Raw genomic sequence first — 17,500 nt, 5'->3', positions numbered from 1 at the left:
TACATTTAATTTAATTTTAAGATGCAATATTTTGTTTCGCCAATAATAATATCTTAAACTAAACTAAACAGAACATGTGTCACACTGATTTTGAACAAGTCATTTGAGACAAAAACTCAATCCATTCATGCTTGATTGATTTCTTAATGAATCATTTGGATGAATTTTTTTTAAGCGCGTGTCGCCACCTTCTGGCGGCTTTAATGTTATATTTATTTATCCACGACAGGCCTAAACCAGCATGAAAACACACTCAGCAAAACATTGTTTACAGCCTCCAGACACTTCCGCAAACATCCAGAGCAGCAAACGCATCAAAGGTCAGTTGAGCAAACAGCCAGACAGCAAATAAAGGTCATACCTTCTGAGGCGAGCGGGACGTCGACACCGGGGACTGAGAGCGGGTCGTCCTGGCAGGAGATCCTATTAGAGGACACAAAAAGTCAATCTTCTTCACTTGATCCCGTAAACACGCTCGCAGCTGTCTGTTAGTCAGGGAAATGCTGTGCCAAGGTTAGCCTGCTAATGCTAAACACTTTAAACATTCAGTAGCAAGACAACAAGGAGATGTGTGGATGGAAAACTGTCATGTCAGATATTTTTATGAAGCAATTAATTTTTCATCTGGAGGTTATTTTGTTTCGTTTTTTTATAATCATTTTAGATTTTTTTTTGGTCAGACCCTTTCTATTTAACAGGTCGATATTACGCATGCATTACCTTCTTACTATTATTACGTGACCCAGTACTTTGCTAGTTACCTACACTGTAGTTACTGTAAATAAACTGCAAGCATTATTTATTAACTTGAATTTATTTATAAGCTGCTACTGTATACATATTATAAAAGTAATAAAATAATATATGAACAAAACTACTAAATATAGAGGTTATAAATTATATTAAAAACTCTAGTTTTTTATATTCAATTTACTCTAGTAAATTATATTTATGAAAAGTTACAAATAATAATAATAATAATAATAATAATAGCAGCAATAAGACATTAAGTTTACAAATAAATACAAAAGTTGTGCTTATTCAAGTAAATATAAACAGTATACAAGTAAGAAATAGCAAATAGTGACAAAATAATAGTTCTAAAAGCTACAATAATAATAAAAACATGTTACTTAAATAGCTTCACTCGAAAACCAAAACATTATATAAACTGTTTTGATCACTCTCTGTTTTGAAAGTTAATAATAATAAATAATAATTGTAGCAGGGCATAAAAGTGGCGCAGTGGGTAGCATTGGCTGGTCAGTTGGCATTTCTGTGTGGAGTTTGCATGTTCTCCCCGTGTTCACGTGGGTTTCCTCCGGGTGCTCCGGTTTACCCCACAAGTCCAAAGACATGCGCTATAGGTGAATTGAATAAGCTAAATTGGCCGTAGTGTAAGAGTGTGAATGCATGAGTGTATGGGTGTTTCTCAGTGTTGGGTTGCAGCTGGAAGGGCATCAGCTGCGTAAAACATATGAATGATGAATAAAGGGACAAAGCCGAAAAGAAAATGAGTGAATGAATTAATTATTGTAGCTGATTGTTAAGATACTTATGAACAAAAAAGTATAAAGTAAATGGAGGGAATGAATATGCAAATGAATGGAGTGAGTGAATATTGAATGGAGTGAATGAGTGAATGAGTGAATGAATGAGTGAATGAATGAATGAATGAATGAATGAATGAATGAATGAATGAATCAATCAATGAATCAATGAATCAATGAATCAATGAATCAATGAGAACGAGTCAACGCAAGCTTGAACGAGTGAGTAAATGAATGAATAAGTAAAGGAGTAAGTGAATGAGTGAGTGAGTAAATGAATGAATGAATAAATAAAGTTAGTGAGTGGATAAATTAATAAATGAATGAATAAGGGAATAAATGAATGGAGTGTATGACGGACAGAATGAATGAAAATGTGTGAGTGAATGAATGAGTAAATAAATGAGTACTTAACAAATGGAATGATTGATTGATTGATTGATTGATTGATTGATTGAATGAATGAATGAATGAATGAATGAATGAATGAATGACTGATTTAATGAATAGAGTAAATTAATGAGTAAATGAATAATTAAATGAATGAATGATTAAATTGAGTGAGTCAATGAATGAATGAACAAATAAATGGAGTGAACAAATGAATGAATAGCAAATGAGTGAGTGGAGGAATGAGTGAATGAATGAATAAATGGAGTGAATGAATGAGTGTATGAATAAATGAATGAATGAATGAATGAATAAATGAGTGAGTGAGTGAGTGAGTGAGTGAGTGAGTGAGTGAGTGCGTGCGTGCGTGCGTGAGTGCGTGAGTGCGTGAGTGAGTGAATGAGTGGGTGAGTGAATGAGTGGGTGAGTGAATGAATGAATGAGTGGGTGAGTGAATGAATGAGTCGCTGAATGAATAAATGAATGGAGTGAGAAGTGAGTGAGTGAATAAATGAATGAGCGAATGAATGAGTGCATGAACAAATACACAAACATGCAGAAAAAGAGACCACATCAACATCTTAAAGGGAAATAAAGCAGTAATATGCGGAGTGAGGATTAAAGAGCCGTCATGCAGTTTAAAGACACAAGCACTGTCAGAAAGCTCATTAAGAGAGATTCTAAACAAAAGAGCCCACTGTTAGACGATGCTATTTTCATCAGTATATAAACATTCAACACAAGTTAAGAAACTACAACCAGCAGTCATCTAATACACCGAGAAAGAAGCAGACGACCCGAGAGTTTTAAGACTCAGATATCAGCTGTTTACCTGTGAACGGTGGCCTAGGAGGGACAGGGGGACACTTTCCATTATACTCAGACAGCGGCATGTCTAAACTCCAGCTACTTGGTGCAGGCTTCACAACTTTTACACACAAAACATGCAATTCAGTCACATTCAGTCAAAGCCACTCAAAATACAAGCAGTCATGGAGATAATCTGGGTTTGATGGACTAGGATATGAATGGATACACACGCAAACACCAAAAAATGTCAAATAAGGTAATTAAATGGTGTTTGTGAGATTGTTTCAATGGTTCATGAACAGATATACATCCAAATATGCAGTACCAGAAAATAACAAATAAACTGCCAAATAATTAAAATATTTTTGACAATTATGAGAAATAATCTGAATAAGAAAAAAGGTTTTGGTTGGGAAAAATGAAAGGTCTGCAAGATAAAGTCAAAATAATTTAATTGTGAAAAAGTCAGTACAAAATTTTGACTTTTTGAATTCATACAGTGCAAGTCAGAATTATTAGCCCCCCTTTGAATTGTATTTCTTTTTTTAAATATTTCCCATATTATGTTTAACAGAGCAAGGAAATTTTCACAGTATGTCTGATAATATTTTTTCTTCTGGATAAAGTCTTATCTGTTTTAATTTCGGCTGGAAAAAAAACAGTTTTTAATTTTTTAAAACTCATTTTAAGGTCAATATTATTAGCCCCTTTAAGCTATATATTTTATTTCGATAGTCTACAGAACAAACCATCGTTATATAATAACTTGCCTAATTACCCTAACCTGCCTAGTTAACCTACTTAATCTAGTTAAGCCTTTAAATGTCCCTTTAAGCTGTATTGAATTGTCCTGAAAAATATCTAGTCAAATATTATGTACTGTCATCATGGCAAAGATCAAATAAATCAGTTATTAGAAATGAGTTATTAAAATTATTATTTGGGGGGATGGGGGGGGGGGGGGGGGGGTCTAATAAATCTGACTTCAACTGTGCATTTTTAATTTAGATTTTTATTGCAGAAATTTCCACAATTACTCACAGATGTCTGGCACACAAAGCTTTTTACATTGGATTTACTCAACAATAACATTTGAGAGTAGAAAATATAATAAAAAAACTAGGTAGATAAAATAAATGTCTCAAAAGTGTTATGAGAATATGGCACTGAAGTATCATAATCATAAAATAACTTTAGCATGTGCTCAAAGTAAAATCCGATAATAATACAGATTTGTTGCTTTTTAATTGCTAATCCAGTTCATTTCTTTCTTAGCCCATAATGCAGTGTTTCCAAACCCTGTTCCTGAAGGCACACCAACAGTACACATTTTCAATGTCTCCCTAATCAAACACACCTGAATCACCTAATTAGAACACAAGAAGAGATTCCAAAACCTGAAGTTAATTAGTCAGGTAAGGGAGACATCCAAAATATGTACAGTTGGTGTGCCTCCAGGAAAAGGGTTGGGAAACACAGCCATAATGTAACCAAGCTCAAGTTCTCAAGTTTTCTCAATATTTCTCAAGTTTTTAATATTTCTATTTCTCCAATAAATATATACAGATAAAACCAGGAGTTTTCTTTTAAATCAAAACTAAATGCATTAAATATCGCAATAGTCCCTGGTCATATATTTGATCAAATAAATAATAGTATATCCATTAAACAGTAGTATGAAAGAAAAGCATGTCAGTGTAAAACCTGGGCAAAATAAAAATATGACCAAATATTATCAACATATTTTCTTCAGCTACAACAAGTGTAAGTCAGCTGGTGAACCTGTTGTCTAGTTCAATCTCAGCTGTCAGTCAGCATCACATCACACACGCACACGCACAGGCAAACACACTGAAGGCTCACCTTTATCAGGGCTGGAGATGTTGGGGTCACTGCGGGGCAGAGAGGAGTCGCCCGCCGGGTGAGGAACAGGCCTCTGTCAGAAAGATTCACACAGAAATGAACACAGTCAATGATGGAGGTTTACAGATATCTCTCAAATCTGAATATTGGGTTTGTTAGTTTTTAGGCGTGCATAAACAGTCAAAAGCTATTAGCTCTCCTGTCAAATTTTAATAATTTAAAGAGTGCTGTTTAAAGGAGGGATTATTTTCAATAACAAGATAATAATTAGATTTGTTTTAATATCTAATAACTAATTTATTTGGTCTGTCTTTGCCATGGATGACAGCACATAATTTACTTTTAATATCTTATCTATGTTATGCTATTTTGTAAGATACAAGTATTCAATCATTTAACCAAGTTAATTAGGCTACTAACTTCCACTACACTAAAAAAAATAAAGATTACTGCTGCTTGATCAAACTACCCGTTTAAAATGAGCTGAAACAACACAATTCTTGTGATTTCTTTGGCCAATTTATTTGTTTTATGTTCAGTCCACTGAAATTTGTAAACCATTAAGTTAACTTAAGCATTTTGTGTTGGGACAACATGAAGGAATTGTGTTGCTCTAACTACCTGGTTAGGGTATTTGTAGTTCCCAGCGTGCTGTGTGGGATTGAATTAAGAGAGGGGAATGTTGACAGTAAAAGTAATCTTAGGTGTTTAAAGTTGATAGTAAGGCTTGTTAGAGTTTAATCTGAAGTTTGAAGATTTAGCAGAGTTTCTTGTAATGCTTTGAGTTTTGAGATTACCACCTTGCAGAAGCACCCCTGCTTTGGGTGTTGGCAGCTTAACTAGTAAAAATGCAGCTTGTTGCTTTGCTCAGTGAGCAATAACTGTCCTAACATGGCTTCTGAGATCAGTCTCAATATATGCAACTCATGAAACATACTTAGATTGACTCTTTTAGTTCATAACTTCAAATAAACCTAAGAAGCTTCGAAATGTAGATAATAGACATGCATGATATTATCAGACCTTTGAGTTTATGTAAAAAAAAATACAGATGTATCTAAACTTTTATTTGATAAAATCATGTTGGACCAACTCTGTTGCATTTAATTGTGCAAAATGTTTTTTTAGTTTTTTTTTAAAATAGGGTTTTAACAAACTTATTAGATGGAAATCCTGCCCTCAATTAAACTGAGTTCATCTAATGTGTTATTTTTTTGAGTGTGGGCAAGATTAATTAATAAGGCAAGTCATTGAACAAAGGTGGTCTGTTCTGTAGACAATTGAAGCAAAAAAATCTTAATGGGGCTGATGATATTGGGCTTTAAAATTGTTTTAAAAAAATGTAAAAATATAAAAACTTCTTTTATTTCAGTCAAATTTAAAAAATAAGAGTTAAGCAAGAACTTCCTGTTATTGCGCTGTCAATAATGACTTGTTTTTTTTTGGAAAATAATAATATTTTAAGGAGGACTAATATTTTTGTCTTCATCTGTTTTGTTTGTGTGTGTGTGTGTGTGTGTGTGTGTGTGTGTGTGTGTGTGTGTGTGTGTAATATGTTTGAGGTGCATAAAATAAACTTGGTTTGCTAAAAAAATAAATATTTCCTTTGTAATACGTTTTAGTGGCAAAAGTGTTGAAAAAGGAGGTAAAATTTGAGAGAATTAAATTTGAAAGTGCAAAAAAAAAAGTATCAACTTTAAAAAAATTCCCTTATAAAAAACAAACTGTGAAAATATCTCAAATAATAAAACTGAGAGAGATGAAGTTTCAGCTGTGAAAAATCTAAATGGTAAGAAATACAATAAAGTCATAATTCTGTCCGTTATTTGAATATAAAATCATTAGCTAAACAAGAATGTTTTGTAAAATTCAGTCATTCATTTTCTTTCAGCTAAGTCCCTTTATTCATCAGGGGTGGCCACAGCGGAATGAACTGCCAACTTATCCAGCATATGTTTTATGCAGCGGATTCCCTTCCAGCTGCAATCTATCACTGACATACACACTCATTCACACATATACACTATGGACAATTTAGCTAACCCAATTCACCTATACAGCATATTTTTTGGACTTGTGTAGGAAACCGGAGCACCGGAGGAAACCCACACGAACACAGGGAGAACATGCAAACTCCACACAAAAATGCCAACTAACCCAGCCACTCTCAAACCAGTGACCTTCTTGCTGTGAGGCGATTGTGCTACCCACTGTGCCACCGTGACGCTATTGTTTGGTAAAATAATACACTTTTATTGTCAACTGCAAAAATAGTCTAGCATTTTTAAAACAGACTTTCAATTACAAGAAATAAACTCAATTAATAAAAGTAAAGCTTTAGTTGTTTGAAATAAACATATAGTAAACATTGGAAGGGGATCAAAACCATCAAAGTGGTCCTAAAAAAATGTAAATAATAAACAAGTTTAAACTTTGGATTTTAAACTTTGATGAACTTTTTTGATCCACTTCATCTTTACTTGGAAGAAAATATTGAAGAATGCTATCAAACACATATGACTCAAAAGCATCCGTGATCTGCAGAATATATGTCAGTGGTCCTCATACCTGTGTGGGCTCCAGAGGGTTTGGATATACAGCGCTGCAGGGTCTGTCCCGTGGAGAGAGGCAGTTCTCTCTGGGATGCTTGTGTTTATCCGACAACTGTGGAGAACCTGTGAAAGAAAGCAGAGGTGCGATTTCAGCAACACGCCAACATCAGCACACAGACCAAAATCCGGCTCTCATTTCCACGCTAACCAGACAGCGCATCAAATAAAGGCCCGTCCTCGTCTTTCCCTCCCACCGAGGCGAAAATTGTGCTTCTGGGGTGACAGACGGCTATTTCACAGGGCGAGATGGACTGCGTTTGCACTAGTGTGTTTCCATTTTAACACGGTGCTTTTTAAAATGAATACGCTCCTTGAACATGATGGCGTTCGCACCATGTTTCAGAAAAGAAAAATGTCCAAACAAACCAAATTAAGGAAGTTAAAATTAGCTAGAAAATTAGAGTATAAAAATTAACCATACATACAGTTGAAATCAGAATTAATAAACCCCCTTTGAACTGTTTTCTTTTTTACATATTTCCCAAATGATGTTTAACAGAGCAAGGAAATTTTCACAGTATGTCTGATAACATTTTTAAGTCTTATTTGTTTTATTTCGGCTAGAATAAAAGCAGATTTTAGTTTTTTTTAAACCATTTTAAGGTCAATTTTATTAGCCCCTTTAAGCTATTTATTTTTTTTTAAGTCTACAGAACAAACCATCGTTATACAATAACTTGCCTAATTACCCTAACCTGCCTAGTTAACCTAATTAACCTAGTTAAGCCTTTAAATGTCACTTTAAACTGTATAGAAGTGTCTTGAAAAATATCTAGTCAAATATTATTTACTGTCATCATGGCAAAGATAATATAAATCAGTTATTAGAAATGAGTTATTAAAACTATTGTGTTTAGAAATCTTCTCTTCGTTAAACAGAAATTGGGGGAAAAATACACAGGGGGGCTAAAAATTCAGGGGGTTCAATAATCCTCACTTCAACTGTACATACTCTACATGGCATTAGTTTAAACAAGTAATATATTTATTTATTTTTATTAGAGCAAAATAAAAAGTCATGAAGTTTTTACCTGTATTCAGAAGAGAATAAGAAGAAAATAAGAAGATAGAAGTCAATTACGGCATAAAAAAACTGAATAAACAGTTCAATTAAACAGGTTATAATAGTATTAATTCTAAACATTTCTATTAAATAGAGTTGAGATGAAAAAAGGTCTTGTTTAAGTTGGGAACGAATGTTCAATTTTTACCAGTAAACAGAGCAACAATAAAATCTGAAAAAAATGCTGATGCAATTAATAAATGAAACATGAATAATGGAATTAGTTATGTATACAGTATATTTACAGTGCTCAGCATAAACGAGTCAGATTTCTCTTTTAAATTAATATTTCCTATAGGATGCTTTACAATATTACATGTGTGTATATATTATGTATGTATGTATGTATGTATGTATGTATTTATGTATGTATTAGATTAGTCTGCATCAAAGCCAATACTGGAACAAATGTAGGAAAATAAATACTTAAGACCACAGTCCAAAAATGTTCAGATTGTTGGGGAAAAATAATAAATAGAAAATTAATAAACAGGGGGGAAAAATAATAATGAAATTATATCATTTTATGACAATTTTGCAGTTTGTTTTTTAATTTTGCAATACCTCGTTTGGATTTAAATGTATCATATTTATAATCCTAAAGACGTTCGGTGACCAGACTCTTATTTTAATGGATATAATAAAAAATTATTGGCTATATACACTGAGAAATTGCTAAAAACATTCATTTTTAAAAGAATGTGTACTCATTTATACAGAGCACTGTATATTAATATGAATTGTAGTTAATTCTGTTGTATATTTGGAAATCAAAAAAATCTGTAATCGATGTGCAATGATCTACAAGAGCCAATCAGAGAGTGATTATGAAACAACCAGCTTTGATTGCAAATGACTTTGATTGCAAAAATCTGCATTTTGGACTGTCTAAAAAGCAGTTCTCAAACTAAAATATGGCCTGTAGCATTTACAAAGGTCTCCTTTTATAAGCATCAAAAACTCCAGGTGTATTTCAGCAGTGACTATAGCAATAGTTGAGCATTTAATGGGTACCTGTGATGCAAAATCAGCTTTTGGATCTGTTTGGACAGAAGTGTGTGTAGGTATAGTGTGTCCACAGTACTTTTGGAGTGATATAAACATAACAAGTCTCTGTTTTTAAATTTCCTGATGTTAAAATTAGATTTAAATCCCAGCGATTTTGAGGCCTGCCACCACAATGTGACGTAGGAGTGCAGTTTTCCCCTCCTACTGAACTGATTGACAGCCGCCTATTAACATGTTTTCATAGTAACGTGTATGAACAAATGCAGGACTTGCAAAGTAACTGGTATTAAAAAATCTGTTCCAACTCTCTGTGATCAGCTGCAAAACGGCTACAAAAACAGCTCAGAGAACAAAATGAGCATATTCTGAAAGGTATAATTGATAATCTCATGGGTAATTTGAGGTAAAACACATTCTGGAGACACCAAAGACTTATCTTACATCTTGTAAAACGGGTCAAATAGGAGCCCTTTAAAACAAAGCTGCACTATAATAAATGCAACCATAGACTTTCGGTTGGGTGGAGCCTCCAGGACCTGTTTGAAAGCACTATCAACCTCCTGGAGAGCAGGACAGGAGGGCATGGGTCCCTATGATAAATATCATCAGTCTAGAGATCTTCAAGCAGCGTTTTATTCTGTCTGTAACTCCACAGAAGCTTTATGGGGTCTCGACGGGAGGCAGCAAAGGCCGCCAAGGGGAGACTATAAGATTACATAAATGTCTCCATACATATTCTGGTTTTTATGATCTGTGTCCGCAAGTAAACACATGCTGGATGGAGGCAGATAAGAGACAGTGGAAGAGAGAGAGAGAGATGAGTCTGCTATATATCAGGACCCACAGTAAAACAGCATTAAATGGGCCATAAACTACACTTCACTGTAGCAGTTTATTTTTACCTTGGAAATCTGTTTACCATGGAAGGTCGGTTTTAAAGTAAAGTGAAAGTAAAAAATATTGCGAGAAAAAGCTTTCAGGAAAATAACTAATGCTGAGTAGCAATTAAAACACAAGAAAATATGCAATTATGAGGGGGAAAAGAGGTATAATTTATGACTTTGTTGCAATTAAATAAGTGTTTAGCATAAAAATAAATAGAAAATTAAATAGAAAAATTACGACAAGATGCAAGAAAAAAAAATAGAAAGCAAAAAAATAAAAGAAATTGAAGATCTAAAATGTTAAAAAGTTATAATTTATATATTTTTCAGACTTATTACTTATTATTTTCAGAAATAATAATGTGTAACTAAATACAAAATATTGTAAAAAATATTATGAATAAATAATATATAACATCAATAAAATATAAAATAAACTAAATATTGAATGTTAAATCCAAATATTTATTGATGTATAAAAACTACTATATAATAATGATATAAAAACAGTAATAATAATATTTGTAAATCGTGATATGAAGTTGCAAATAGAAAATTAAATAGAAAAATTACGACAAGATGCAAGAAAAAAATAGAAAGCAAAAAAATAAAAGAAATTGAAGATCTAAAATGTTAAAAAGTTATATTTTTTTCAGACTTATTATTACTTATTATTTTCAGAAATAATAATGTGTAACTAAATATAAATTATTGTTAAAAATATTATAAATAAATAATATATAACGTCAATAAAATATAAAATAAACAAAATATTGAACGTCAAATGCAAATATTTATTGATGTATAAAAACTATTATATAATGATGATATAAAAACAGTAATAATAATATTTGTAAATCGTGATATGAAGTTGCAAATAGAAAATTAAATAGAAAAATTACGACAAGATGCAAGAAAAAATATAGAAAGCAAAAAAATAAAAGAAATTAAAGATCTAAAATGTTAAAAAGTTATAATTTTTTCAGAGTTATTATTACTTATTATTTTCAGAAATAATAATGTGTAACTAAATATAAATTATTGTTAAAAATATTATGAATAAATAATATATAACATCAATAAAATATAAAATAAACTAAATATTGAATGTTAAATCCAAATATTTATTGATGTATAAAAACTACTATATAATAATGATATAAAAACAGTAATAATAATAATTGTAAATCGTGATATGAAGTTGCAAATACAAGATCATATTGAGCAATATGCAGATTTAATAAAAAGTATTACTGTCTATAATAATATAATATTTTAAATGTATAATGTGGAAATATAAAAGCCTCAAAAACAAAAGGAAAAAGTCTCCAATAATGGTAAAATGGTGACACAAACACAAAAATGTGAGATACTGCACTGTCTTATTATTTAGGTTTATAATTTTAATCAAATATTTGTATCTCAGTGAGATGTTTTACATAATTTATCCAATTTTGTATTAATAGGATTATTCAACATGATGAAATGATAAAATCTAATGTCTCCTTTTTTTGATTTTCTACAATACTTCTACTTTGGAGCCAATTTAAAGCTCTATATTTTACTTTTACTCAAGTAAACGTGTAATATTTTACATTAACTCAATATGTTTTTAGCCATATACACTGAAAAAAAGATTCATTGGATTTACTAAAAGTTTTTAGTTTTTAAGGTAAGTGGTTGCGAGTTTATTTGGGCTTTATAATTTAACAAACAAATTTAATTTAGTAATGTAGACTTAATTAGTACCGTAATGAATCTCGGGAGACTACATAACAATGAATCTTTTTTTTTTCCAGTGTACTTAATGATCACTCAGCTTCACTACTTTCATTTCAATCTTATTTCTTTTTTCCAGAACTGGATGGAAATGCTTGGATTCAATGGTGGATTCATTTCTTAAGGTCTCATGCATCAAACCTCAGTAGTGGTGCATTAGTGAGCACTGCAGTCTGTCTACATCAAGCTTTTATATGAACAGCAGCTGGATTATGCTCACCTCTGGCACTGGACGGAGCTGAGCTGCTCACGTTGGGAGAAGCTGAATGATTGGAGCTGAGACTGGAGGTAGATGGACTGGGCTGGGAAGAGACGGAAAGCGTGACTATCATAAGAAACAGACCACAGTTTTCGGCACACTCTATGATATGGACAGTACAATAATCATATAGACTGGGATCAAAGAAATACTGTCTATAATTCACACCTACAAATCTGAGAGAAAAGACAATATGAGATAAAAAAAAAATATAAAAAATAGTTCGCCCAAAAATGAAAAAAACAACATCGTTTTAGATTCAAAAGCAGATATTTTGAATGATGCTGGAAAATGACACACAAAAAGGTAGCTGTGGTTGCCTGAATTTAACTGTTAACAACACAGTACGAAGGTAAAATAAATGTCTGAATTTTATGGTAAATTACCATGTTTTGTACGTATGTATGTATGTTTTGTACTTATGCATGTATGTTTTGTATGTATGTATGTATGTATGTATGTATATATGTATGTATGTATGTGTATGTATGTGTATATATATATATATATATATATATATATATATATATATATATATATATATATATACACATACACAAAAAACAAAACCATAAGTAGCTGTTTACATAATTTATCAACATTAGATTTAACATAAAACATAAAATCTAACATGCATAAGAGGAAAAAAAACAAAAGAGCATAGAAAAGTGTCATGCATGGATTTCTGTGAAAGTAAATTTACGATTATTGACTACATTTTCAGGAAATCTACTGTTAAGATTACAGTTACTGTTAAGATTACTGTTACAGATTTTTACTGTAGTATTTTTACCATTTCTTCCATTGAAATCAAATATGTTTTTTGATTCCATAGTATTTTTTTTCCTACCATTGAAGTCAATGGTTACCAACCTCCAAGAATCTTCAAAATATATATATTGGTAACACTTTATAATAACTGAACACTATTAATAACTTTAGCATTAACAAATTATTAGTTAATTAGCTCATTTGTTAAACATTACTCTACATTAATAGACACAAAAAAAGAAAAATCAAGCCTGTTTGAGTTTCAAAAGATGATATTTTGGATAATGTCAGAAATGGTAGCCATTGACTTCCATTGTATATTTTTTTGTCCTGCTATTGAAGTCAGTGGTTACCGATTTCCAAGATCCTCAAAAACATGTATTGGTAACACTTTATAATAACTACATGCTATTAATAACTTACTAACTAATAAATTATTTGTTTTTAGCTCATTTGTTAAACATTACATTAATAGACATAAAAAAATTCAAGCCTGTTTAAGTTTCACAAGATAATATTTTAGATAATGCCGGAAATGGTAGCCATTGACTTCCATAGGTTTTTTTTTCCTACCATTGAAATTAATGGTTAACGATTTCCAAGATTCTTCAAAATATATTGGTACATTATATATATATATATATATATATATATATATATATATATATATATATATATATATATATATATATATATATATATATATATATATATATATATATATATATATATATATATATATATATATATATATATAACACTTTATAACTTATTAAGGCATTAACAAATAGTTAGTTCATCATTTGTTAAGCATTAACTCTACATTAATAGACATTATTAAGCAGTTTATAAATACAGCTGTACTCTTGACTTTAAAACACATTGTTAATGATTACTCTTTAATTACTAAATTGAGTATTGCATTATTTACAAAGCAGTTAATAAAAGGTAGTTGGTTAAGTAAATGATTAATAAACTATTCAAGGGAACATTTATACATCTTATTTTTCATGCATTTAGTAATATTTAATCTTTGTCAATAAAATGCTTTATTAACAAAAATGTCAACAGTTTTGTGAGCTCATCTAAAGTGAGGACCGTTAATGCTTTGCAAATCCCTTATACAATTAAATTAAACATATTAATTAAAATTAAACATTTAAAAGACAACAAAAGGCTCAATTATATTCTGAACAAATAAAAGGAAATTAGTGATACAGAACACAAAAAAAATAATTTTAAGATATAAAAGAATGAAAAAAATAATTGAAAAATGAGATCAATCTTATCTAAAAATAAAATTATTGTACAGTTTAAACATCGCTAAATAACACTTAAATGTTTTATCATATTGGTACATTGTTAAATTAGTATTTGACACTCCTGTTATTTAGCAATATTTTAAGTATACAGCAAAAAAACTGAGAAAAAGGCAGAAATGAAGAGCAGGAGAAAAGCAGGGGTATTCCGTGCAAATGTGAGGTGGTTCACCTGCATATTAAAGACTTCATCTGAACTCTCTGAATGGCCTGTGATGTTGCTGACTTCATTAGAGGCCTGTGATGAGAGCGAGGATGAGGAGTAGCGGTTCACTGCTGGATAACTCAGTGGACTGAATAATACACACAAAAACAACAACAACACTGTCAGAAAGACTTTTAACACATGGCATAACATGAATGCAGAACTCTCCAAAGATTCTTGGAAGAAATTAATGATTATAAAGTCCATATTTTGAAAATATCTGCAATAATTAGGATCAACCGCTCAATTAACAGCTTCAAAATCAACTCATCTCGTAATGAAAAAGGTGTTCAGCTTTTCAAAGACACTGTAAACAATATCTGTAAACTAACAGTTTCCGTATTTTGTGATTCTCACGTGTTTTCCGTTTATTTACAGTTGTGAATTGAATTATGGGATGTTAATCTCTGTTCTGTCGACTTTTGATGTTGAAAGTTCAACTCTACAGTTTAAGCAAAGTGGCTTATAAATATATATATATATATATATATATATATATATATATATATATATATATATATATATATATATATATATATATATATATATATATATATATATATATATATATGTATATATATATATATAAATATGTATATATATATATATATATATATATATATATATATATATATATATATATATATATATATATATATATATATATATATATATATATATACATATACACATACATACATACATACATACATACATACATATATATATATACATACATATATATATATATATATATATATATATATATATATATATATATATATATATATATATATATATATATATATATATATACATATATATACATACATATATAGAGAGAGATTTTGTTTACCATTTTTATTATTTGTTTTTATTTCTCTTATACTTGTTTCTTTTATTCCTGTTTGTATAAAGCACTGAATTGTCACTGTGTATGAAATGTGGATAAATAAACTTGCCTTGCCTATAAAATAATAGAAAATGTACAGCCAGTTTATAACAAGGGTTTTTAAGTGTAAAATACAACCCAAACCCAGACAATATATCACCTTAATTTAAAAATAATTAATAAAAGTCACTTTTTTAAACTTTTCAAGGTTAAAAGCTGTTGGAAGAAAGATCACGGTCCCATAAAACAAGTCAAAAGCATAAATAAATGGGGAAAAATAAAAATAAATAAATCACAAAATACAAAAAACTGCTCATTTAGGGATATTTTAACAGTGTAGATATTATATATAAACAGTATTGAGATATAAAAGTTTTACATAAATATACACACTATTCAATGAAATACATGTTAGGAATCTAGTATTCTGCTTTAAAACATATTATTCTAGCAATATTGTGAAATGATCAGTAGCAATAATCCATAAAAATGGTCAATTAACAGGTTAAAAAAAAATGTTTTTTGCTAAATAATAGACGTTTAACCTTTAGCAAGAACACTATGTAATTTATCATTATCATAAAATGTTAAGCAAATCCTATATTTTAATAAACATTAAACCTTCCACTTTATAATAAATTAAAAACAATGATCTTAATCAGAAATCTATTAATTATTAGTACAACTAACACTACATTTCATTAACTAATAGTTGCATTACCACCACTGATGTTTAAAACAATAGCTATAAAATTCATCACCAATAAACGGCTTAATAAAAAAACTAATTTAGGATTCATCTGCAGTGTGAACGCAAGGGTATAACACAATACAGTACAGAAGGATTGTAGCTAATCATAAATAACTTTAGAAATTAACATTTATATTTCACAATTTATATTACCCATATGTGAACATAACATCTGCTATTAGCCCTGCTGCTCATGAAAATCACACACCGGTGGACCTGAAGCGTATCTGACCTGCGGCGGGACACGACTCGCGCTCCTCCGTCTGGACTCATGATGTTTGGCGCAGAGTTTCGGCCGACTCGAGGACTCCCGTTGGTGAAGTGGATTGGACTGGCTCGCACATAAGCCGGAAACTCCTTTAGAGCATTGAAAAAAAAAAGATGGGCAGCAGATTGAGATGTCAGCAAGAAACTGCCTACAGTAGATCTCACACACAGTTGAAGTCAAAGTTATTAGCCCTTCTGTGAAGTTTTTTTTTTCTCCCTTTTTCAAAATATGTATATCAGAGCAGGGAATTTTTCACAGTATTTCCTATAATGATTTTTCTTCTGGAGAAAGTCTTCCCTGCTTTCTTTCGGCTAGAATAAAAGCAATTTTAAATTTTTTTAAACCATTTTAAGTTCAATATTATTAGCCCCTTTAAGGAACATTTGTTTTCGATAGTCTACAGAACAAACCATCGTTATACAATAACTTGGATATGTACCCTAACTTGCCTAATTAACACAGTTAAGCCTTTATATGTCACTTTTACCTAAATACTAGTATCTTGAAAAATGTACCTGAATGCCGAGGCTAGATTTCATGAGATGAAACTGGTCCACCAGTTTTTTGTGCAGAGGCCGCATGTCCTGAGGAACAAACTTCTCATGCACAGTCAGGCCAAACTCCAGTATGTGCGCCTGAAGGAGAAACCAACAGTCTTACAGATGTGCAAAGGGTATGTGTGATCTATTTTACCAGTTAGTCTCAGATATGAGAAATGAACACAAAAAACAGAAGAACTATGAGAAGAAATAAAGTAATAATCAATAAATAATAATAAAATAAATAAAATCATAAATAGCCAGATATGCTGAAACATAAATAATAATAAAATAAATAAAATCATAAATGGCCAAATATGCTGAAACATAAATAATAATAAAATAAATAAAATCATAAATAGCCAAATATGCTGAAACATAAATAATAATAAAATAAATAAAATCATAAATGGCCAGATATGCTGAAACATAAATAATAATAAAATAAATAAAAGCATAATTAGCCAGATATGCTGATAGATAAATAATATTAAAATAAATAAAATCATAAATAGCCAGATATGTAGATAGATAAAT

The 17,500-nt window shown here is 30.5% G+C and overlaps 1 protein-coding gene across 4 annotated transcripts in view; it reads right to left on the bottom strand.

The window, feature by feature from the left end:
* dock4b (dedicator of cytokinesis 4b) overlaps nucleotides 1–17,500 on the bottom strand; it is a 173,987-nt gene that overhangs the window by 7,494 nt on the left and 148,993 nt on the right. For 2 of the 4 annotated variants that reach the window (XM_056456057.1, XM_056456059.1), the window contains 8 exons: nucleotides 16,940–17,059; nucleotides 16,389–16,513; nucleotides 14,481–14,601; nucleotides 12,180–12,261; nucleotides 7,182–7,288; nucleotides 4,614–4,686; nucleotides 2,773–2,868; nucleotides 362–423 (listed from right to left, as the gene is read on the bottom strand). In XM_056456057.1, the coding sequence (XP_056312032.1) occupies nucleotides 362–423; nucleotides 2,773–2,868; nucleotides 4,614–4,686; nucleotides 7,182–7,288; nucleotides 12,180–12,261; nucleotides 14,481–14,601; nucleotides 16,389–16,513; nucleotides 16,940–17,059 (786 nt within the window). Of the gene's footprint in view, nucleotides 1–361; nucleotides 424–2,772; nucleotides 2,869–4,613; nucleotides 4,687–7,181; nucleotides 7,289–12,179; nucleotides 12,262–14,480; nucleotides 14,602–16,364; nucleotides 16,514–16,939; nucleotides 17,060–17,500 lie in introns of all 4 variants that reach the window. The other 2 variants (XM_056456058.1, XM_056456060.1) reach the window with 2 other exon arrangements.

Source organism: Danio aesculapii, chromosome 4 (assembly GCF_903798145.1).
Source record: "Danio aesculapii chromosome 4, fDanAes4.1, whole genome shotgun sequence".
Classification (NCBI taxonomy): Eukaryota; Metazoa; Chordata; class Actinopteri; order Cypriniformes; family Danionidae; genus Danio; species Danio aesculapii.
The sequence above is the reverse complement of the archived record's forward strand: the minus strand, read 5'-3'. Positions and strand labels throughout refer to the sequence as shown.